This window comes from Delphinus delphis, chromosome 6, assembly GCF_949987515.2.
Source record: "Delphinus delphis chromosome 6, mDelDel1.2, whole genome shotgun sequence".
In the NCBI taxonomy this organism is placed as follows: domain Eukaryota; kingdom Metazoa; phylum Chordata; class Mammalia; order Artiodactyla; family Delphinidae; genus Delphinus; species Delphinus delphis.
Window position 1 is genome coordinate 31,864,404 of NC_082688.1, and position 25,080 is coordinate 31,889,483.

Genomic DNA, 25,080 nt, shown 5'->3' on the forward strand with positions numbered 1-25,080 from the left:
GAATTTTAAACTTAGACTGTTGCTGGAATGACATCAGGAAGCTTCCAACTATTTAAGCTTAGCTATATTTTTTTGAAATCCCAGTGTAAATCTTGTAGCTTGAAAAACCCTCATCTAGTGGTAAAATTTAGTTCACCTCCTAAGCCCCTAAGTTCTCCATCTGTTGTATTTAAGGTAGGGAACAGACAAAGTAGAAGAGAAGTAGAGGAAGAGAAAAAGGAAAAGGAAGTCAGGGCAATTGAAGAGACAGACTCAAGTTACACATAGAGGAGCAGCTCCCTCCTACAGCCCAGAGAGCATTTGCCGCTGTGTCCCCACTTATCCTGCAGAGGACGGGTACTGTGTTTCATATTTGTCACAGATCTGACAATTGCCCTTTTAGTTTCTCCCAGCTGGGGGTCCCATGAAAGGAATCTCTACATCTCTGGTGAAGACATATTTATTATGGACTTATTAGAGGATTTCTTTTATACTGATCTTAGGGAATCCAAACTGGTATATCTTTTTGTTACATGTATTATACATTTAAGAGTTTTAAGAATTTCATTTAAGATTCTAGTCTGTGGAAACAATTAGAAGTAGCAGCAGCAGCAGTAGTAATATTAATGATAATAACAATAATGATAAAATGTAAGCTTTATAAGAGCAAGAACCTTATCTTTTTACCCCTCTATCCCTAGCACTGGATTGGGGTGTCTAGCACATTATCTGTGTTTATTTATAGTTATTGAATAGATGGATGGATAAATAGTAGCCAGCATTTATGAACTATTAGTTTTATAGGTGCTTTGTTAAATACTTTAAATAGGTTATATCATTACCTCTCAACATACGGTAAAGTATTTTTTGCAGTATTTTGTCAAGTTTACTTGTCACTGATTATAAGGCACACTTTTATCTGTAACTGAAAAAAAAACTGAGAAAAATTGAACTATGTTTTCTTTTTTTTTTTTTAAAGAAGATGTTGGGGGTAGGAGTTTATTAATTAATTAATTTATTTTTGCTGTGTTTTGTCTTCGTTTCTGTGCGAGGGCTTTCTCTAGTTGTGGCAAGCGGGGGCCACTCTTCCTCACAGTGCGTGGGCCTCTCACTATGGCGGCCCCTCTTGTTGCGGAGCACAGGCTCCAGACGCGCAGGCTCAGTAGTTGTGGCTCACAGGCCAATTGCTCCACGGCATGTGGGATCCTCCCAGACCAGGGCTCGAACCCATGTCCCCTACATTAGCAGGCAAATTCTCAACCACTGCGCCACCAGGGAAGCCCTAGCACAATGTTTTCTTATCACTTAGGATTTTTATGTCTATCATAAGAACTATTTTAGAATTACTTAAGATACAGATTTTTTTGTCATATCATTCATTTGTGTACCTAAAAGGAATTTATTCAAGTAATCCTGAAACAGTTTCACTTTCAGAATCTGACTCTTGTGCAATCATTTACCATTTCTGAGTCATTGATTTCTGTGCTTTTCCACACAATATTTATTGACTTCTGTGCCATTAAGAGTGTTGGTAACACTCTTGATTAAAGAATGTTACTCTACTTTTTCTAGAATTTTCTTCCAAGCTGCTCATACCCATTCTGCAAGTATTGATGCTGAGACTTTACTGTTTGACTAACCTTAGAGTTCATTTTTTCTCAATTGAAACATGTCAACTGCTAGTTAAGCAGCTTTTATTCAAAGTCAGCAAGATATAACCAAAATGTTAATAGTGGTTTTCCCCAGTGGTGGTTGGATTACAAATGGTTGTTTCCGTTTTTTGTAATTGTCTTTGTTTCCCAAAATTTCTACACACACACACACACACACAATTAAAACTTGCCTTTGCTTCAGCTATGGATCATGATATCACTTTATCTAATCTTATGCAGCCTCTTTTGGAGAGTTTGAGAGTAGAATTCATCACTCTCTCTTGGTGGTCATGCTGCCTTAGATGTAGAAAGTCCCATCCATCTGCCCCTGGTGGGACCAGGTTCTGTGCTGCCCTCCAGTGGCTATAGGCTGTATAGCACTGAGCAAGTGACGTTCTTACATTATTTGCTGGCCAGTGCAGAACATTGACTCCCACTAACATTTTTAGGAATGTACTTTGTAATCGTCCTTGAATTAGGCAGCACTTGCTCCCAAATACCAGAGTTACTCACACTTGTCTGCCTTCCAATGCAACTTGAACCTTCCACATTAGAAATTGAGAAGTTTTTATAAGAGCTATACACAAATGAGACATTAAGAATAGGAAAATAATTATAGACAACAATATTGTATTAACATCAAACTTACTAAGAGACTGGATCTTAATTATTCCCACCACAAAAAAAAATCATAATTATGTAAAGTGATAGGAGTGCTAACACTACAGTGAGGATCATATTGTAATATTGCAATATAGAAATGTAGCAAATCAACATGTTGTACACCTTAAATTTATATACAATGTTATATGTCAACTATATTTCAGTAAAAAAAAAATGAGAAAATATACAGTGAAGAGTTCATGTGCATAAAATAGAACTTGGATGAGCAGGTTTAGTCTGAATCCTGAGCAAGCTTATAGGCTTTGTTTGTAATTTTTCTGTTTAGGGTTTTATTTTGCTGTTGTGTTTTTGTTTTGCTTTTTGTTTTGTTTTTTTTTTTTTTTTTACCACATTGTGGAAGGGCATGGTTTGGAAATGGAAAAGGTACATAGGCGGCAGTGGTCTTTATCCTGGAACCAGAACAGTAAGACCTTCCTGTTGAAATTATCTGCCTCTTTTACTATCTGACATGGATAATCATAGCAGGGAGGGACATTGCTGAGACAAGAGGAGAGGCATTTTCCCATTTGGAACCCTGCTGGGCATTAGGCAGGCAGGCTGGCAGGCAGAACCCATCAAGGCAAAGTAAGTGACCACTGAAGCAAAAGTACGTGCTAATTTTCCAGTCAGCGAGATGTTAACCTTCTTAAATTTATAATTCTTTGACATCCATTTTAACATTTGATCCATCCAGTTAATAATAATAAAAAACCCCTCCATTTATTATACCCCTTAAGTCATTCTTTGTTATACTGTCAAAATGTCACATTGTAATTATCTTAAAATCACTTTTGACCAAAGCTTGTAAAAAGTCACCTTTATGTCTGAGATTTTTTTTTTTTTCGGTACGCGGGCCTCTCACTGTTGTGGCCTCTCCCATTGCGGAGCACAGGCTCCGGACGTGCAGGCTCAGCGGCCATGGCTCATGGGCCTAGCCGCTCCGCGGTATGTGGGATCTTCCTGGACCGGGGCATGAACCCATGTCCCCTGCATTGGTAGGCAGACTCTTAACCACTGTACCACCAGGAAAGCCCAATTTTAAGGTTTTTGCTTCTTTTTTTTTTTTTAATTTTTATGTATTTTTGGCTGCGTTGGGTCTTCGTTGCTATGCGTGGGCTTTCTCTAGTTGCAGCGAGCTGGGGCTACTCTTCATTGTGGTGCATGGGCTTCTCATTGCGGTGGCTTCTCTTGTTGCAGAGCATGGGCTCTAGGTGTGCGGGCTTCAGCAGTTGTGGCTCGCAGGCTCTAGAGCGCAGGCTCAGTAGTTGTGGCACATGGGCTCAGTTGCTCCACGGCTTGTGGGATCTTCCTGGACCAGGGCTTGAACCCATGTCCCCTGCATTGGTAGGCAGACTCTTAACCACTGTGCCACCTGGGAAGTCCCAGGTTTTTGCTTCTTAATAATTAAAAGCCACTTCATTATGCAGTATTCTTGCTGTCATGATGTTATTTGAGAATTAAGCAAGCAAGTATCTATTCCTCTAATAGTCTTTAAGTGTTAAATCTTTTTCTGTCCATAACTAGAATTTTAAGGCAACCTAAAGGTTGTACTTTTAAGTTGGTAAACAGACTCTTATTTCTCCAGGACTATTATAGTGACTTCCTTACTAGTTTCCCTGGTTCTCTACCACTGTTAGGTGAATATTTTTAAAGCCCAGCTTTGCTGCTCAGTGTCTTCTTATCACATGTAGGATAAAATTCAAATACCATTAATTTAGCACTTAAGACTCGCTGGAGTCCATCTGTAGCTTTATTTATTTCACTTCCAGTTTATGCGTATTTGCTATTAGCACACTGTTTTCTGATTATGCCCACTAATTCACCAAGTTAAGGAAGTTGAAAGCATTATATTATCTCTAGCAGTGCCTCTTGCTGTCCAATTTCATACTGATCCTTAGGCCACAAATAGAAAATGGATGTTTCGTCTTACACTAGTTCATTTCTTTCTGGGTCTATTGCATATTTTTTCTGCCAAATCCTTTGGGGATTAAATTCCTTGGCAAATCAGGCACCAGCTAGTCTAGTTTAGCTTTTTTTCTTTTTCTTGGATGCATTGGGTCTTCATTGCTGCACGCGGGCTTTCTCTAGTTGCAGCGAGCAGGGGCTACTCTTTGTTGCTGTGCGCGGGCTTCTCATTCTGGTGGCTTCTCTTGTTCTGGAGCACAGGCTCTAGATGTGCGGTCTTCAGTAGTTGCAGCATGCGGCCTCAGTAGTTGTGGCACACAGGCCCTAGAGTGCGCTGGCTTCAGTATTTGCGGCACGTGGGCTTCAGTAGTTGTGGTGCATGGGCTCAGTATTTGTGACGCGCAGCCTCAGTAGTTGTGGCGCATGGGCTTAGTTGCTTCGCAGCATGTGGGATCTTCCCAGACCAGGGATCGAACCTGTGTGCCCTACATTAGCAGGTGGATTCTTAACCACTGCACCAACAGGGAAGTCCCTGGTTTAGCTTTATTAACATTGAATGTGCACCTAAATTGGACCTAGTAGGATATATTTCCCCTTTGTAGGGCTTGATAATATTGATTTAAAAAATTCTTAAAAAGTTATTGTTATTTTGCTGATAGGATGGGCCAAATGTGTTCTCTGGTAATTTTAATTTGTTACTTCTTAATTACAACTGAGCGTGTTTTTACATGTTTATTGGCCATTTGTGTTTCTTTCATAAATTGACTGATAATCTTAGCCCATTTATCTTTTTGATGGTCCTTTTGTAACTGTTCTTTATATATTCTGAATATTAATAATTTGTCTCATATATGTCACCAATATCTTTCTTCCTCTTTGCCTTAAAAATTAATGGTGTTTTCAACATCTAGATGCTTCCTTGCCTAGGCAGCTTCAAAATCTGGCAAATGTCTTGGTTGTATGTTTGATGCTGATGCAGGCCTTTATACAATTAGACAGTATCTCCTAAGCACTACAAGGCCATGGGAGATTTTACTCTTTTTAGCTCAATCCCCAGCTTCCTATGCCACCCCTGTACTCAGTAAATATCCTCTGAGGAAAACTTCCTGTGTGTTTCAGGGTCCTTTTCAGTCCACCATTCCAGCCCAGGTACTATAAATAGCTTCACTGATTTCTCTTTCCCTCTGCCTATGCAGGTGTAATCCTTGGCCCTAAATCTGCACAAGTTACAGATTTAATTTCTAAAAGGAATATTGCATAGGAAACCTAGCGGAAAAATAAATGCCAGTGAGTGAGCTTTTGCTTACTTAGGAATGGTCCTTTCCTTTCTGGAATTAATGTGACTTTAAAAAAAAGCCATTTTTTTCCCTAGTCATCACAGCAGAAGCAGTAGATTTCTGCTACCTACTATATCCTGCTTGGAAGTGGAAATCTTTTCGTAGATCCTCTTTTGGGTTTTCTGTGAACGCAGTAAGATTGTCTGCAAATAATGACATTTTAATTCTTTACCAGTGTGTGTGTGTGTGTGTGTGTGTGTGTGTGTATTTATTTCTTTTTCTTATTACACTAAGAACTCCAGTACAGTGTTATGTAGAAGTGATGGCAAGCATTTTAATTTCTTTCTTGATATCAGCAGGATAGCTTTTAGTGTTTTACTGTCAAGTTGTTTGGTATTTGTTTATTTAGATACCCTTTATTAAATTAAGGAAGTTCCCTTCTATTCCTAGTTTGACAAAATTTTAAAGTGTGAGTAGATGTTGATTTTACCAGATGTTTTTCTGTTTCTTTTGAGAAGTAGTAGAACCTTTCTCTTTCATTCTGTTAATGTCATGAATTACACTGATTGATTTTCAAGCATTAAACTGAAGTGCTAGGCTAAATCCAGCTTGTGATGTATTATCTTCTGTACACAGTGCTAAATTCACTTTAATACTTTCTTTTTAAGTTTTGCATCTTATGTTCTTGATTGAGACTAACATGTATTTTTCTTTTCTCATCATTTCCTTGTCAGATTTGGCAGAAAGATTATGTTGACCTCATATTTGGGAAATGTCCCCTCTTTTTGTTTTCTCTGAATGGTTGTATAAATAGCATTATTGGCTCCTTAAATGTTTGGTAGAATTTGCTGGTAAAGTTTTCTAGGAATGGAGTTTTCTTTGTGAGAAGGCTTTGGATTATGGGTTCAGTTTCCTTAATTTTAGGACCAGTTATATTTTCTAGTGTTGGTTTGGTGAGTTGTGGTTTTGTGACAATTTTTGCATTTTATCAAAATCTCCATACCATCATTAAGTTATTGATAATATTCTCTTATTATCTGAGTTGCAGACTCCCGCTATATTCCTGAAATTGTGTTTTTTCTCTCTTTTTTTTTCTGGGTTGGTCTCTCCAGGGCTTTATTGATTTTATTATATTAGTCTTTGCAAAGAACCAGATTTTGGCTTTTTTTGTATTGTATATTTATTTTCCACTTCATTAATTTCCACTTTTATCTTTTTCATTCACTCCTTTCTTCTTTGTTTTTCTTTTATGATTTTTTTTAGATTAATACTTTTTTGTTTTTTAGCCTTTTCCCCCTAACATATACATTTTAATGTTATAAATTTCATTCTAAGCATTGCTTTGGCTGCACGCTGCAAGTTCTGATATGTATTTTTCATTATCATTCAGTTCAAAATATTTTCCGGTTTCCCTTTGTAATTTCATCTTTGATCCATGGCGTGTAGAAGTTACTTTATTCTCATTATGAGTTGAATCGTTTGAAAGTTGTTGAGACTTTTTTTGTGATTCATCAACAAATTCATTGTGATTTGTTTTTTATATGATATATATACCTGCAAAAAATGTGTATGTTGCAGCTTTGGGATAGTGAATAATATATCTGTCAAATAATTCTGGTTTCTTAGTTGTGTTGTTCAAATTCTCTATATTTTATTGATTTTATTTGTTATATCAGTTGCTATAAGAGGTATGATAATAATCTCCCACCATGATTATAGATATTCCTTGTAGTTCTGTCATTTTTTACTTTATGTATTTTTAGGTTTTTATTTGACACATAGAAATTCAAAATTGTTACATCTGCGTGGGGAATTGAACTTTTTATTAGTATGAAGGGACCTTCTTGATCTGTAGTAATGCTTTTTGCCTTAATGTGTACATATTTACTATTAATATAGCTATATGAGATTTTGTTTGATTAGTTTTATATAGAATATTTTTTCCCATCCTTTTAATTTTAAAGTTTTTGCATCCTTATGTTTAGATGTATATTTTATAAGTAGTATATAGTTAGATTTTACTTTTGCACCTTTGTCAAAAATCACTTCTACATGTATATGTGGGTCTGTTTCTGGACTCTCTTCCATTGATCTATTTGTCTATCGTCTGTGTTTATGCCATTATCACACTGTCTAGATTCCTGTAGGTTTACAGTAAGTGTTGAAGTCCACTAGTGTAGGTCCTCTAATTTTGTTTATTGGGTATATTGGTCTGTAATTTTTTTATAATGTCTTTGTCTGGTTTTTGTATAAGGGTAATGCTGGCCTCACAGAATGAGTTGGGATGTAATTCCTTCTCTTCAATTTTCAAGAAAAGTTTGTGTGGAAATGGAATTATTTCTTCCTTAAATATTTGGTAGAATTAGCCAATGAAGCTCTCAGTGGAAAGAGCTTAGAAATATGTATTTTTGAAAGAGAAAAACAGATCATGAATTTTTGCTAGTAGTTTCAGTTCAAACTAAATATTACAGGGTTTTTACTTAATTCCCTCAATTTTATATTTGTATCTTTTTTCCTTATGCTGAAATCTTGATTCTTAATAGCACTAGCGTGATTACTCGTGTGCTTTATCTATAATTTGTGCGTGTTTAGTTAAAAATAACAATTACAGTATTAAAATTTTTTAATCTAATTTTGTTTTACTATTAAACATTTCCTTGGTCCCAAGTCAAAACTGTAAAACCAAGGTATAGTCAGGGAGATATGAATTCCATTCCTGACTTCTCCTTCCATTCTCTTCCATTGATGTTGTTTTTTGGAGGAGGTAGCATCGTAAAGATATATAGATAGATAGATAGATAGATACACACACACACACACGTATATATACATATATATATTCCTACTTATCTTCCAAGTTTCTTCTCCATATTTCTTTCACATTCTCTGCACCTGGCTTTTTCCACTTAACACAGTGTATCTTGGAGATTGCTCCTTAGCAGCACAAAGAGATCGTTTTCATTCCTTTATATAACAGCCTAGTACTTCATTGTATGGGTGTACCGTACTTCATTTAACCAGTCTCCTACTGATGGATATTTGGGGGAAATAGGAACTTCTAAAAAGACATTTTCCACATTCCAGACCACAGCATTGTAGCATTGGCTAGTATTATAGAACTATTTAACCTAATTTTAACAGCATTTTTATTAAAACCTTTTCCATTTATATATCACTGCAAAAATTCATTTTACAGTATGCTAGGTTTCAGTGTGTAGTGTTCTGGTGACTGAATGAGTTTTTTAGTTAGGAAGGTAAAGTTCTGTACTTCTTACTATTTCTTTGGGCTGATTTTCTACTAAGTAGTTTAAGCCTAAGCCTTTGTGGCCTTTGCCTTATAAGAGGTGCCTCTGTTTATCTTAAAAGACTTCTACTTGCTTATACAACCACTCTTACCCCTGAATTTCTAGTACCAGTTTAATCTAATTAATTCCTTGATCAGGTAATAGAACCACCATTTTTACGACAACTCAAAGACACGTTTTCTCATTAATTTATCAGGTTGAAAAAGGGCTTATGGCTGATATATCCACTAGTGTTCTGCTTCAAAAAGTATTAACTCCTAAACCAAACAGATTAATGTCTATTTAAATACTTGTATATTAAGGTATCTTAATATTATTTCAGATTTCTGTGATTTGGTGAATAAAATATTCTCCTCGATCTCATGTATGACCAGTGGTTCTGTCTCTTTGCTCATATCTGTCTTCTGTTTAAAGAATTTTAATAGTCAAGTATATTTCCCCTTTATAAATCCTCCATGGAGTTCAACAAAGTGTTATGTGATCTTAATTACATAGTCTTTTCTCCAAACCCCCTTCTGAGAACCCATATTCCATCCTTAACTTCTAATACACCGTTTTAGTATTCTTTGATTTCTTATCTTAGGAAAAAATGCAACCTTGACTTATCGAAATAGTATAAGTATTTTTAGCTCTTCCTAGGCAGTGTGTAGACCTTAGAATACTTAGAATCATTAACCTTCTGCTTACATCCCCTCCCCCAGTTTATATGTTGTTGTTGTTATTATGTATTTTAATTTGTGTCAAACTCCATAAGGCATAATTATTGTTGTTGTTTTGTATAGTCAGTATTCATTTAGATTTTTAAAAATCTTTTTTGAGGTATAGCTAACCTAGAATTAACTGTAAAATGTACAAATTAAGTTTGACCTATGTATACACCTGTGAAACTGTCAGCACACATATATATATATACCCTCTGGTACAGTTGTTTCTACCATCTAATCTCCTAGAAAATTAAGATGGTTAACAGAGTTTATTGCAGTTCTGTTTGTTTTGTTTTTGTTTTGTAACTACTAGGAATGGAGGTAGGGCTAGAGAATTTTCATGTGTGTGTGTTTGTTTTTTTTTTTGCCACCGTTTTAGAATTCTGCCCTCATTTTAAAACTCAGTTTAAAAAATTCTTTTTTTCATCTGTTTTAAGCTACTTGTGCTCTCTCAGGTCCCCTTCACTCTAAAAATGTAGTGTATCTTTTATCATTCTCATACATGTGACTAGCATGCCATACGAGCTTTACCAATGTCTAGAAACCATTGATTTCTCCTATTTGCTACCTCTTGGAAATAACAGCAGAAAAATTTAAAGGCTTTTCCATTCTGATTGAGTCAGTATCTTAGTAATTGTCATTCTTAAAAGTGAGATCAGCATACATTTTTACTTAGTTTCTTATTTTGAGGCTATAAATCCTAATTTTAATGATTTGTGTGAGAGTATACCCATAGGTCATAATAAAGGGATTTTTTTTTAGTGTATACTGCTGAGTTTTGCTCTTAATTGTATTAGCTTACACAAAATTTGCATATGTGGGATTATAAATTCTTCTACTAGCAAAGAATCTAATATTAGATTTTAGCCTTTAAGAGTGATTTTAATTTACATTTAATTCCCTTTTATTAAATACTGTAAGAGATCCTCACAACATAAAGTGATTTGAATGACTGTTTTCAAAATTGGAATTTTGTACATTCCAATTTTTTTCTAGACTGTATCTATAATAATACTGACATTTATTTAGAGTTTACTCTGTCATGCATTTGTATTGTCTCATTTAGTCCTTAAAACAACTCTATGTAGTAGAAATTATTATCCCTACAGATGAGAAACTAAGGCCTGGAGAGTTGATGCACCTTACAAGTTCACACATACAGTAAATAGCTTTGGGATTTAAACCAGGTAATATATGTCTGGAGCCTGGCCTCTTAACCAGTATAAACTCTTTTTTTCTCTAATACTGGAAAAGAATTATATGAACCAAAATGTTCTCCCTAAATAACTGTAAGATTTTTGACTGTTGGGCTAATGGGCCCACTCAGACTAAGTTTGAGGGTGACGTTACTTTTTTTTTTTCATTCTTTTAGCTGATATAGCCCAGAGATATAGGATAAGCAAATACCCAACCCTCAAATTGTTTCGTAATGGGATGATGATGAAGAGAGAATACAGGGGTCAGCGATCAGTGAAAGCACTTGCAGATTACATCAGGCAACAAAAAAGTGACCCCATTCAAGAACTTCATGACTTAGCAGAAGTCACCACTCTTGACGTAAGTCATTAACTTTTGCTGTATCAAATGAAGCCTGCCTGATTAATGTAAACAAATTCTTATGCAATCAAAGAATCTGGCATTTTCTTATACTTCATTGCAGTGGATTTTATATATATATATATATACACACACACACACATACTTAACAAGTTGAATTTTTCTTGAATTAATTCTCAAGGGAAATGCTAATATTTTACTGAACCTTTGGATAAAATGTATATAGCAATACAGTAAAGTTGTACTAATTTGAATTAATTGAGGGTAAAGGGTAGCCTGAATTATGAAGAAATAGAAGTTAATGTCAGGCATACACAAAGTTTCCATAGTTTGCTTAGTGGAGACCCTTATGTAGAAGTGTGAGAGACCCACGGTGGAGTCTCTACCAACAGTCACACATTACCAATTGATGTATTATTTTAACACATCTTAGAATTAGTCATCTTATTTAGGAAGGACTGTCACTGATTAAACAGTTATGTATTTCTTGAAATTTTAAAATAAAATGTTGGAAGGAAATTATTAGATTAGATGATAGTTAAGACTGTTTTCAACCTAATGTAATCTTTAATAGTTTTGGACTAGGTGTTAAAAGCCAATTATGCATTTATAGTCATACTTCATTTGGAGATAATTGAACAGCAGCTGGGTAAATGCAATAACATTATTCTTAAAGAACTATATATGTTTATAAAGTAATTACATACTTTATTTTACAGCGCAGCAAAAGAAATATCATTGGATATTTTGAGCAGAAGGATTCAGAAAACTATAGAGTTTTTGAAAGAGTAGCAAATATTTTGCATGATGATTGTGCCTTTCTAGCTGCATTTGGGTAAGTAGGCTGAGAGTGTGTTAGTGGGTCGGGTCAGCTCAGCTGTCGTGTTAAATTCTTGTTGTGTGTGGTCGTTTTCTGAAGATGACCTCTCCAAAGATTATCTCAGTCCTCTTAAAGTCACCAACCAATTTTTACACCTATCTCTGACTCTTTCTAAGAGTTTAAGTCTGTTAATTATTCTTTCTGTACTATATTCTATTTCAAAATGTGGGTAAGAGGAAAAGGTTGGACAGGTTAACTCTCATACTTTTGTTCAGCTCATTTACTAACACTATCCTGTGTCACAAAAAATGCTTATTAACCTGTGGGGTTTCCAAACTGAAACAACACAGTGTTTCTCATTAATGACCATGAACTTCATCATCTTTACTCATCTCTGGCTCTCCACCACCTTTTCTTCTGCCTTCCCTGTCTCAGAGGAACAATGCTCCTTTCCACGGCTAACCTCTTTACTTGTTTCCTTGTAATTGTCCCTTCAAAATCCTCTGGGGCTTTGATCCATCAGTTGTCCTTGCTTTCTCATGTTTTCAACCTGACCCTTTTCATGAACTCTTTCCTTTTCCAAAAACATGATTCTCTTTCCTGATCTGTCCCTTCTGTCTCTTGAGCTATAATCTCATTTCTTTCTTTTCATTCTCAATTTTTTTTCAGAGATTAGTTTTGCTTGGCTACCTTGAATTTCTCATATTTTAACCAGTTAAAATACCTTAACCTCCTGGAAGCTAACTTTTACCTCCATTACCCTAAAGAAACTTCTGTCTACACAGTCACGAAGTGACTTCTTAATTAACAAATCCAGTGGCCTTTTTTCAATCTTAATCCACTTCAATATCTCTGAAGGATGTGACCCTCAACTACCCTGTCCTTTTTCTTTCTTTTTTTTTTTTTTTGCGATACGCGGGCCTCTCACTGTTGTGGCCTCTCCTGCCGCAGAGCACAGGCTCTGGACGCGCAGGCTCAGCGGCCATGGCTCACGGACCCAGCCGCTCCGCGGCACGTGGGATCCTCCCGGACCGGGGCACGAACCCGCGTCCCCTGCACCGGCAGGCGGATTCAACCGCTGCGCCACCAGGGAAGCCCCTGCCCTGTCCTTTTTCTGCTGTGTCTACACTTTATGTTGAACTCCCTGGTTGATCCTTACCTTTCTGACTTCTCTGGCTTTATCTTGTTTTTTTTTTTTTCTTTCTCTTTCAAAATGGAATCATTCTTATGGTTCTGTGTTTGACTCTTTCTTCTCATTGGAGGTTATCTTCCCCCATCCTTTGATGTTATACAATATTATTTTTCTCTTTTCTTTGGCCTATAACTGGTAGACTCTATTGTGGTATCTATCTTGAGTAGAGCCCAGATTTCTGGCATAGTATGTCCTCTTCATTTTGTGACCTTTCTCCTTGTTTTAAATGCTTCTATAGGTTTTTTATGTGTGTTTTATTGTAAACATTATCAGTGTTTTTTGAAGATTGTTGTAGAGAGTAAATAACGGAAGAACTTCTCCCCCATGCTTTTTGTAATACTGTTTCCAGCCATGCAGGCCCCTTGCTATTCCTCAAACACTGCAAGCACACTTCTGCAGCCGAGCCTTTGCCCTTACTGTCTCTATCCAGAGTGCTTTGTCCAGATATCATCTCATCAGAAAGATCTTTCCTGATAGCTATATATAAAATAGCACTATCATCATCCAACTTGTCATTCTTTATCCACTTATTTTTCTTCATAGCACCTTTTTTTGTTTGTTTTTAACCACCCAAGATAAAAATATCTAGTTCTTTTTTCCCACAAAAATGGAAGCTCCATGAGAGGATGTTGTCAGTTTTGTTCACTGCTGTGTACCAAGTGCCAAGAACATAGCTGGTACAAAGGAAGCACATAGCAAACAGTGAATGAATGAATGGAGCATGTTCTTCCTTTCTGTTCCAGTGTCATCAATCTAGCTTAGTACTGCTTGCCCCTGTCTCCTGACTACTGTAGTCAGAACCTGGAGATAAATCAGGGTTCAATTAATCCAAATATAATTTAGAGAGAGGAAAAAGTTACCCATTTTGACTTATAATTTGTTGTAGAATTCACTCACCAAATATTTATTCACCCATTATGTGCCTGTACCAGGCATGGGAAATAGTAAACAAATAAACAAAAAATTAGTTATTTATGGAACTATATTCTAATGATGTGTAGGTTATTTCATTTCATCTATTTTTTTTTAGAAGTTTTGGTTTAAAAAATTAAAAGAGAATTCATGGTTGAGTCTGACTTAACAAGCAGATAATATGTTTGTGTGACTGGTTTATGTGACTACATCAATGACCTTGATCCTCAGTTACTAGAAACAATCTGGGGTCAAAAACAGCTATTTAGTGCCCAAACTGCCAATCCACAGATAAAATACTGAGTCACAAAAACAGCTAACTAAAATTTCCCTTTAAAAAAATCTGCCTCATATTAAATTTTTCCTTTAAATGTATGCTTTTGTTGGTATTGCATAATCTTTATTTATTTATTTATTTATGGCTGTGTTGGGTCTTTGTTGTAGTGCGTGGACTTTCTGTAGTTGCGGTGAGTGGGGACTACTCTTCGTTGTGATGCGCGGGCTTCTCATTGAGGTGGCTTCTCTTGTGGAGCACAGGCTCTAGGCGTGCGGGCTTCAATAGTTGTGGCGCACGGGCTCAGTAGTTGTGGCTCGTGGGCTCTAGAGCACAGACTCAGTACTTGTGGCGTACAGGCTCAGTTGCTCCGTGGCATGTGGGATCTTCCTGGACCAGGGCTCGAACCCGTGTCTCCTGCATTGTCCAGTGGATTCTTAACCATTGCGCCACCAAGGAAGCCCGGTATTGCATAATCTTATAAGTAGAAAAGAAGATGGACAAGTATATATTTCAAGTTGTTACAGTTCATATGTTGCAAAACAGCTAGGGAATTCTGCTTCATTCAGGTATATTGCTGCTATTAGTTTTCTCAAAAAATATTATTACTGCTTCTCTCTTTCCATTAGAGCTGTTTCAAAACCAGAAAGATACAGTGGAGACAACATAATCTACAAACCACCAGGGGTAAGTTGCTATTTCTTAGTGTATAATTTTTAATATAATTTAAATACATATATAGTATAATCTGTAGTTTTGTACATGTTAATGTTCACAGAATCATAAACTTTTAATATACAAAGGAACCTTAAGGCATCATTTTGTGCTAATCTAAGCCTTTCAAAGTAAAGATGAGGACACAAGCCTAAAGTCACTCGGGCATTTAGTGGCAGAGCTGGGACTAGAGATCCCCTGATCCCCAGGCCTTTTTCACCTCTCTGTTTTGCCTTTGGCCTGGGACTCAAATTAAAAAAAAGGCTTCAGTGGTCTGTGATCATCACTCCAACTTGAGTGAGACTAGCCAAGCTCCCAAATCTCCTGGGGTATAAGTTCACCTGGTACTTGCCAGATACTAAGGAGTGCTAAGTTGTTTTTAACCCTTGGCTAAGAAGTTAGGTGTGTCTAAACTTAGAAGTAGCTGTTTAGGCCCAGGTGATGGTAGCTACAAAAAAGACAGAAATCACAGTATTGTCACCCCAAATTGACGTAACTGCCTGTCATTGCAATTTTCACACACACACACAAATAGAAATCTATGGATTTTTTTTTAATTCATAGTTTTCACTTTAGTTTTTTTTTGTGTGGTGTTTTGACACACTGAAGTTGTTAACTTTTCTATAGCCATATGAATGAATTTTTTGCTTAGAAAGCTCATTTCCTATTTTGAATTCATATAGGTATTTGCCTGTATTCTCTGCAATTGTATTTCTTTAATAATAGCTTACATAGTGTGACCATCTCTGGATTATCAGAATCTATGGGTCTCTCAGTGTAGCTTTCTTGTTAAGAGCACAGGCTCTGGAATGAGACTGTTTTAATGTCAAATCTGCCACCTTCCTTACCACTTCACACTGGTCAGAATAGCCATCATTAAAAAGTCTGCAAGTAACAAATGCTGGAGAGGGTGTGGAGAAAAGAGAACCCTCCTACACTGTTGGTGGGAATGTAAATTGGTGCAGCCACTATGGAAAACAATACGGAGGTTCCTTAAAAAACAAAAAATAGAGTTACCATATGATCCAGCACTCCCACTCCTGGGCATATACCCAGACAAAACCATAATTCAAGAAGATACACACACCCCTGTGTTCATAGCAGCACTATTTACAATAGCCAAGATATGGAAACAACCTAAATGTCCATCAACAGATGAATGGATAAAGATGTGGTACATATATACAATGGAATACTACTCAGCCATAAAAAAGGATAAAATAATGGCATTTGTAGCAACATGGATGGACCTAGAGATTATCATACTAAGGGAAGTTAAGTCAGAAAGAGAAGGACAAATATCATATCACTTATATGTGGAATCTAACATACAGTACAAATCAACATATCTAGAAACAGACTCACAGACATAGAGAACAGACTTGTGGTTGCCAAGGGGGAGAGTGGGTAGGGGAGGGAAGGAATGGGAGTTTTGGATTAGCAGAGGCAAACTATTACTGTATATAGGATGGATAAACAAGGTCCTACTGTATAGCACAGGGAACTATATTCAATATCCATAATGGAAAAGAATATGAAAAAGAATATATATAGATTCTTATACATACATATGTATAACTGAGTCGCTTTGCTCTATAGAAGAAATTAACACAACATTGTAAATCAATTATATTTCAATAAAATAAAAAAAGAATCTGCTACTTTCCTAGGTGTATAACTCTGGGAAAGTTTATTAGCTTCTCTGCGCTTTAGTTTGTTCATTAGTAAAAACAGCCATGATAATACTGGTACCTGCTTTATGGGGATGTTTTGAGGATTAATTGAATCAACACATACAAGGTGTTTACAGTGGTAAAACAGTGCTTGGTCACAGTAAGTTGGCTTAGGTAATGTTAGCTATTTACCATCATTTTAGGCACTTCATAGATACAATTTTGAGTGAATGTGGAAACGGATATTGCAGTTAATTAATTTTAGAGATAGCCATGCCTTAGATTTATATAGTATCATGTACTGGAAGTCTCCAAATTTTCTTCTAACATTTTTGAAGGGAGAGATAGCTAAATTAAATCATTAGGATAATTCTTCTTTTCACAATGTCTGCCTGCTATTGATGAAGATACTGGTAAACATTTAATTGACGCAAATCCAAGGGAAAGCAGAAGGCTTACACATCACAGGTTGGATAATCAGGTCCCCGATAATCACAGAGTTATCAGCTTATTACCATCTATAGCCCTCTTTCTCAGAAGTTCCATGTTTTTTGTTTCTTTTGTATCCTGTATAGATTTTCTGGGTTCATAGATGGCTTTAATAATGCATTTTTGCTAGCGCAGGTTAGATTTGTTTAATTTTTTTTCTTTGTTTTTATAACAGCATTCTGCTCCAGATATGGTGTACTTGGGATCTATGACAAATTTTGATGGGACTTACAATTGGATTCAAGATAAATGTGTTCCTCTTGTCCGAGAAATAACATTTGAAAATGGAGAGGTACAGACTTTCTAATGTGTGTTGTTAGTTTTAATTAAGATTTCCGAAAGAGCAAGCTTCCTCCACCCATCTTACTATTTTACCACAGAACTTATCAGTTATAAAAATCATACAGTGAACGTAAGTACATATAGCTATTTCCATAATACAGGCCAATGGTTCTCCACCTCTGCTATCCCAGAACCCCACTGTTGTATTTCCTGCAATAGCAGTGGTTCATGACAGCCTTGAAAATGAGTTTGAAAATGCCTCTCAGGTGATTCTGATCCCACCCTTGGTTGAAGATCCTTGTTTAAGGGGATTGCTTTAGAAGCAATGCTCTGCAGATTTTAGTTACAATTAATTACATACAGTGAATAATCATTTGGTATAAAAAGGTTTTTCTGATTCCTGTCTATCCTAAAAGAATGAAACTGTGTTCTCTTTCCATCGTAAATAATGAAGGCAATTATCAGTTGTCATGTAACTGTCCTCAGTGATCCCATGCGGCTGAAAAAAGGCCCATCCCAAACTCTGAACAACTCCCACAAAAACAAAACACAAAAACCTAAGAAGTTGGAGGAGCAAGTACAAAGAGCTGCGTCTGTGAGGTGCATCTCTCTGTTCTTTACTGTATTTGAAACATATCTTTCATTTCATTTTGTTCCTTCATTTTCAAAACCCTCAGTCTAAGAATGTAATTTTTAAAAAGCATTAAAAAAAGTTTAAAAAAAACCTTTCTATATGCATACTTACTTCAAAGAATTATAAGTGCATAGCTCAGGTATTGAATACACAGCTCAAGAAATTATCACAGAGTAAACACACCCATATAAGCCCCACCAAGTCAGAGGTTGGCAATTCTGTAAGAAGTCAGACAGTAAATATTTTAGGTTTTGCAGTTCATATAGTCTCTGTTGCAACTACTCAACTTGGCAGTTGTGGCACAAAAGCAGCCCTAGATAGTACATAAATAAGTATGGTTGTATTCCAGTAAAGCTTGCTTGCACGCTTATTGTCTTAATTTCTATCAAATGAACATCCCTTCTACTTTTCTCAGTTCTCAGGGTTTCAGGTATGTTTAGCTGAATTAACTTACATTTTTATTGTATCATTTAGTCCTTAGAGGCTTAGAAAGATCTAGTAACCTGTCACGATTATTCACCTGCTTTGACAGTTCTTACAGGGATACTTTCAAAACAATTGAAAGTTGTGGATCTGGAAAATCTTAAACAATTAAACAGGGTCTGTCCGTCCTCCCCCAGCCCTACCTCCTGCCCTACGGTAGTTGGCACATTTAATAATTCTTTAGATTTATTACATGTTGTAACCAACTACCCATAAATCCTTTAAACTATGGGGAAAGATTTGTTAACCTCTGAATCTGGTTGTCTTGCTCTCCCTCTCCTGAATCCTTTAATACCTGCTGGGTAAAGAATATGCTGGTATGGATGTGGACATGGGTACACTTGGAAGCTCTAGCAGCATAAACTACCAGCTACTATGTTAACGTATGTACTGATAAATTAGTTTAGCAAACTAATTCACATAGTTTCGAATTATTAATCTATTACTTGCCTCTTAACAGCTGTTATTTCATCCATATTTGTGTTTTTTGTTTAAACAAAAAATTTTTTGTTTACTTACGAAATTAGTAATTTTGTTTATTACTAATAAAGTAATACATTTGTTTCTACTTTTAACTTCTTAGCTCTTAAATTTTCTAAAAGGTAACTGCTGAGTCTTCTTACCCAATTAGTATTTATTCAGCAACATTTGTGTCTTCATTTATTCAGTCATAGGTTGATTCCATATTGTGTACAAAAATCTGTGAGCAAAGGAGAAGTGAAATAAGATTCTCTGTCTTTAAGGGGTTTTCAATCCAGTAGTTCACATGTACAGACAATATAAAGACATGCCCCATGCCACATGCCACATGAGGGGCACTGAGAAAATGTTCTGAGAGTTCAGAGAGAACTCAGTTCTACCTTTGGCAGAAATGGGATAGAATCAGGAATGGCTTTCTAAAAGAGGCATTTCAGTCCTGAAAAGGGATAAAAGAGAAAGAGAAGTACTAATGGAAATAGGGAATTAAGAGGAGGGGACAGTGCATTTATGTTGAGCATTGAAGGTACTGGAACTGGACTTGGAGATAAGGGACCAATTTGAGTTGGTGACTGAGATTGTTGACCTAGTTGAAGTTGCCAGGCTAGAGCAGAGAAGTCCAAAGACAGAACCATGGAAGAGTAGTTGCAATTAATGTGTTGGGAAAGAAAAAATGTGAGCACAAGAGATAAAAAGTGAGGAAGAAGAAATTCTAAATCAGTTTGCTAAAACATCATTGTGATGCCAGGAGCTGGGGGTAAGAGAGATGGGAAGTGACTGCTAATGACTCTGGATTTCTTTTAGGAGTGATGAAATGTTCTGGAATTAGATAGTGTTGATGCTTGCAACCTTGTGAATATAATAAAACCCACCAAATTGTACACTTCAAAATGTACTGCATTTTATGGTATTTGAATTACAGTCATCTCTTGCTTTCTGCCGGGAATTGATTCCCAGACCCCCACGGATATCAAAATCCTCGGATGCTCAAGTCCCTTACAGTTGGCCCTCCAGTATTTTTGGCTTCCACATCTATGGATTCAACCAACTCGTGGATCCTGTGGATATGGAAGGCCGACTATATATCTCAATTAACAAAAAAAGGTGAACTTGATGAAAAGCTGAATCATTTATCCTATGTGTGAGTGCAACAGTCTTAAACATGGAGACAGGAACCAGAAGAAAACTCTTATCCTATAAAATAGGTTCCAGTTTCAGCTTTTTTAGGGTAAGGACATGTGTGCTTTCTCCTGAGGCAGTTCCTAAGTTATAGAGAGATAAGCAAAAGAATTGTTAATGGAAATGATTTTATTATGGGGCCCTTTCTGGACTTTTTTTATGAGTCAGAACTTAGCATTTGTCAGAGAGAATAAATGATCAAAATATGCTGTCTACTTATCACATTTCTCTTGTATTCTCCAATAACAATAATAAAAATTTTTTAAGTAACAAAAATTTCAAGATGTTTTTGTGTATGTATACATACAAGGTATCTAAACATACACATATATAGTGGCAAGTATTTGTTAATAATGTTGATAAATTGTGTATTGGTTGAAAACTGGCTATGTTATGGGGTTTTTGTCTTTTGTTCTGAATCACACTTTTCAGCTTTTGGTAGGTCTCATGTAAGTGGAGTGGGTTTTGCAATAAACCTTAGAATAAGCATAAGTTTGCAAATCAGTTAGATTTATTTATTGCTGGTACACTCAGTTTTTCAGTGTTATCCGTGAAGACTGTTTATCCTCTCATAAAATCAACATCTTGAAAAAGAATCAGCATAGTTCCTCCTTTGGTCAACTCACGTTTTAAATGTCATGGCTTCATCCAATACTAGCTAACAGGTCAGCCTAGTGGTTACTTTAAGGCAGGTCAGCATCTACAGTACAGCAGGACATGTGAGTCCTCTGAGTGCTTGGATACTTAAGGTGGAGGGCATGCGTTCCTTCCTCCATTAAGGCATTTATTGACATCATTGGATCTCTTTCCTGGGATGTTGCAGCTGTTGCATGTTATGTGGGCTGGGTTTAAAATTGTTCCTAACTAGAAAATAGCTAGAGCTGAATGGAGAGGCCTGATAATTCTCACTGAATACTTCTCTATACAGGAATTGACAGAAGAAGGACTGCCTTTTCTCATACTCTTCCACATGAAAGAAGATACAGAGAGTTTAGAAATATTCCAGAATGAAGTAGCCCGACAATTAATAAGTGAAAAAGGTAGACAGATTAAGGTGTTTGTTTATATCCTTCCTTTCTCTATTTTTGTACCTTCTCCCTTTTCCATTACATTAATACAGAAACATATTTGGGTTAAAAACTTAACAAATTATTTTAACTCTGCTCAACTCCTGAATTTACATTGAAAACATGGGGATGGGAGGCGTCAGTAGAGATAATATGAAGCAATAGCTTTAAAAAAGAAAACAAACAAACCCTAACTCTTTTAGCTCTCTAAAATCAAACAGCATGAAAAGTGGGGTCATGGGTGGACAGTGTTAGTTTTAGGCACTTTCTTCCAGCACCTTGATACCTCTCTGGTCCTTTTCTAATAGTCCCAAAAATACTGCTGAGAGAACTTACACAGTCAGATTAACATTTACTATATTTCCAAGTCAAAGAAAGTTGAGTAGTTCTCTGCAGACTTCTCCAAAGCATCAAAAAGGAATTTGAGGTATCACCAGCTTTCCCTCTGTAGTTAGAGAAGAAAGTCAAACAAAATAAACTGAAGGCTTTGTATAGAGCCATGCCCATATTAGTTACTCTAAATATTTTTGGGGTTGAATTGGATTAAAAATTGACCAGTAGGGACTAGAAGGGCATCCTTGATGAAATGAAGATGATCCTATGAGAACAGATCATATGTCAGTTTCTGGAACTTGTTCCCCAGACCTGGGTAATCTGCAGAGCAAATGATTACCCACTTAAAGAAAATTTAAAAATTCACTATAGCATTTGAATTTGGGTTGAGTTCCTATAATTTTTAAGGAAATTATACTCTCTGCCCTAAGAATTAAGATCCTACCTTTTTAAAGTGTTGTAATATTTAGGCTTTAGTTTTTGTGGTCTACATTACTCTAAAGCATGTTGGGTTTTTTTAGTATGTCACTTTTTATGAACTTGCAAACTTATGAGAATACGCTGTGTGAGCGCTGACTGTTATGCTAGACAGAAATGTCTTAGCTGATTGCATGTCCTCTTCCTCTTTTGACCCTCAAAAGAATATTCTAATCTACCTCTCCAAATTCTATTTCTTTTAAAGGTACCATAAACTTTTTACATGCTGACTGTGACAAATTTAGACATCCTCTTCTGCATATACAGAAGACTCCAGCAGATTGCCCTGTAATAGCTATTGACAGCTTTAGGCATATGTATGTGTTTGGAGACTTCAGGGATGTATTGTAAGTATTCATTTTGGTTTTTTAAAATTACTGATATATGTCTCAAAAATGAACTTAAAATAATTGTCTGAATATTTTAAATAACCCTATGTTGAAATGCTTTGTTATTCAAAAGGAAGAGTTTTTTTTTTTTCACTCCAGATTATAGTATAATTGACTGTGGGGAATTCCCTGATGGTCCAGCAGTTAGGACTTGGCGCTTTCACTGGTCGGGGAACTAAGATCCTGCAAGCTGAGCAGTGTGGTAAAAAAAAAAAAAAGAAAAGAAAATGTTAACTGACTATGAGAATTATGATATATCCCTATAGAAATGCCAGCATTAGATGATCCTAAATGCTTGGGAATTAATCTCTGAAAGAAAATTTTTGACCTATGAGAAATTCGTTTTGAATTGAGTTTGGTCTTTGTCAGCACATCAAGGAAAGTGGGTTAATCCTATGTAGGTTAAAGGAAATGGGTAATATTGCTGCTTATTTGTGACTGTGTCTACCGAGAACATTAGTGGTGTTTAAGACCCAGAAGATGGCTGTGACAAGGCATTTGTAAGGGCATACAGCTAGGGACCTTTCCAAGAACGGATATGCTTCCTGACTCTATTCTCACCTTTCCACAGTATTAATAAACATATAAACCTTGTAACTACCACAGATATTAAATTTTTATCAGCTTTCTGAGATGTTAAATACAGTGATTAAAAATGGAAATGTTTCTTCATATATGAAAAATTTAAGCAATACAGGTATTAATTCAAACTAGACCTTTTCTTTTCAAAATTCATTTAAATAACCTCTTTTTTAATGTACAAAGATTAAATTTCACAGTTAGAGGGTGATTTGAAGTCCTATTGCAGGATGAATTACCTCATTCATTTCTAAATATTTTAATAGAGATGTGGTTCTTTGATAGAAGATTCTCAGTCCTCATATAGAGGAGGCCTACATTTGAGTCCTACCTCGGTCAAATCACTTAACTTCTCTGTTCTTGTTTCTTTACACTTAAAATATGGTTGGTGGTACAGCCTCCCTAATGGGATTGTTACAGAAATTAACAAGATGATGGCTGTGTTATGAACCTTAAAGTACTTACAGATACTGTTTTTATTTTACCTGTACTCAAAAGAATACCACTTAGCATATTAACTCATTGAAAATTTATCCGGGTCTTCTATACGACAGTTGTATAACATAAACCAAGTCATAAAAAACTAATGGTTTAGGGCTTCCCTGGTGGTGCAGTGGTTGGGAGTCTGCCTGCCGATGCAGGGGACACGGGTTCATGCCCCGGTCCGGGAGGATCCCGTGTGCCGCGGAGCGGCTGGGCCCGTGAGCCATGGCCGCTGAGCCTGCACGTCTGGAGCCTGTGCTCTGTGGCGGGAGGGGCCGCAACAGTGAGAGGCCCACATACCACAAAAAACAAAAAACAAAAAAACCCCAACGGTTTAAAGTTTACTAAGACTGGATCCCTGCCCTCAAAGAACTCACAACCAGGTAGAAAAAGAAGACAAGCTGGGTAACAGGCAGTTGTTTTATAATGTGATAAGTGCTCTGACGGAGTTCAGCAGAAGGGGCACCTGATTCAAGATTTCTGGAGATGTTAATGCCTAAGGTAGGACCTAAAGTTCTCTAGAAGTTTTTCATGGAAGTGAGAAGGAGACAGGGCTTGGAGAAAAGTGATGTTGGTAGAAACAAGTACAGAGTCTCTTGGCTGAATATGAGTGAACAGCAGGGGTGTCGCTGAGGGATGCGGTCAAGAGAAGTAAATAGGAGCTTGTTCATGAAAGCCCCTACATGCTGTGTTAAGGAAGTTTGATCCTGAAAACTATGAAGAGCCAATGAAGGATTTTAATCAGGGGATTGTTTTTTTAAAGATCACTCTGAATGCAAACTGGAGAATAGATTAGAGGGAGTCAAAATAGGATCTAGGAGGCTGTTCAGTAATCCAGGCAAGAGTTGATGGTAGATACTTAAATGAATGAATTTCCAAAATTCTGGCAGTAGCACTAAGTAAAGCTAGAGAGAAGCAGGATTCTTGAGACTTTTTTTTAGGTGGAATAGGAGGACTTGTGGGGGAGGGGCGAGGCTAGCCCTGATGGCCAGGACTCTGATTTGGACAACTAACTGGGTTGTGATGCCACTAACTGAGCTGGGAACTTAGTGGAGGAGCAGCCTTGTGGTAAAGATGACGAGTTCCTTTTCTTGGCATATTGAATTTGAGGTGCTTGTGGGCTACAAAGGAGAAGAGTGTCCAGAAAGGAGTTTATATGGCTCTGGGATTCAACAGTGAGATAAGGGCTGGGTCTTGAACACATGGGGATGTAGTTGAAGTTACTGAAACAGATGAGATGACCTAGAACGGGGTTGAAAGTGGAACCCTGATGAATACCAACATTTAAGGAGAGGATAGAAGAAGGAACATGTGCAGAAGACCGAAGAGGGGGAGGAATCAAAGAAGTGAAAGAAAAAACAGAAAAGAGTAATATGGTAATTGCGGGAGGAGCACTTCTAGCAGGAAGGAATGCTCAACCAGAAGATAAGGATGGAGCATCTGTTAGATGTGACCCTCAAAAGGCTGTATTGCAATGAATTGAAGAGTGTTTGGTAAGGAAATGAAGATTTGACATGAAGATTCTTGCAAGAAGCTAGCCTCTAAAGGGAAAGAAAAATAGGGAGATAGCTCCAGAGAGAC

The 25,080-nt window shown here is 36.7% G+C and overlaps 1 protein-coding gene across 1 annotated transcript in view; it reads left to right on the forward strand.

Annotated features, from left to right (window-relative positions):
- ERP44 (endoplasmic reticulum protein 44) overlaps positions 1 to 25,080 on the forward strand; it is a 92,321-nt gene that overhangs the window by 48,622 nt on the left and 18,619 nt on the right. Inside the window, exons 5-10 of the mRNA XM_060014432.1 lie at positions 10,858 to 11,042; positions 11,762 to 11,877; positions 14,870 to 14,927; positions 17,292 to 17,408; positions 21,100 to 21,211; positions 22,254 to 22,395. Of these exons, the coding sequence (XP_059870415.1) occupies positions 10,858 to 11,042; positions 11,762 to 11,877; positions 14,870 to 14,927; positions 17,292 to 17,408; positions 21,100 to 21,211; positions 22,254 to 22,395 (730 nt within the window). The remainder of the gene's footprint in view (positions 1 to 10,857; positions 11,043 to 11,761; positions 11,878 to 14,869; positions 14,928 to 17,291; positions 17,409 to 21,099; positions 21,212 to 22,253; positions 22,396 to 25,080) is intronic.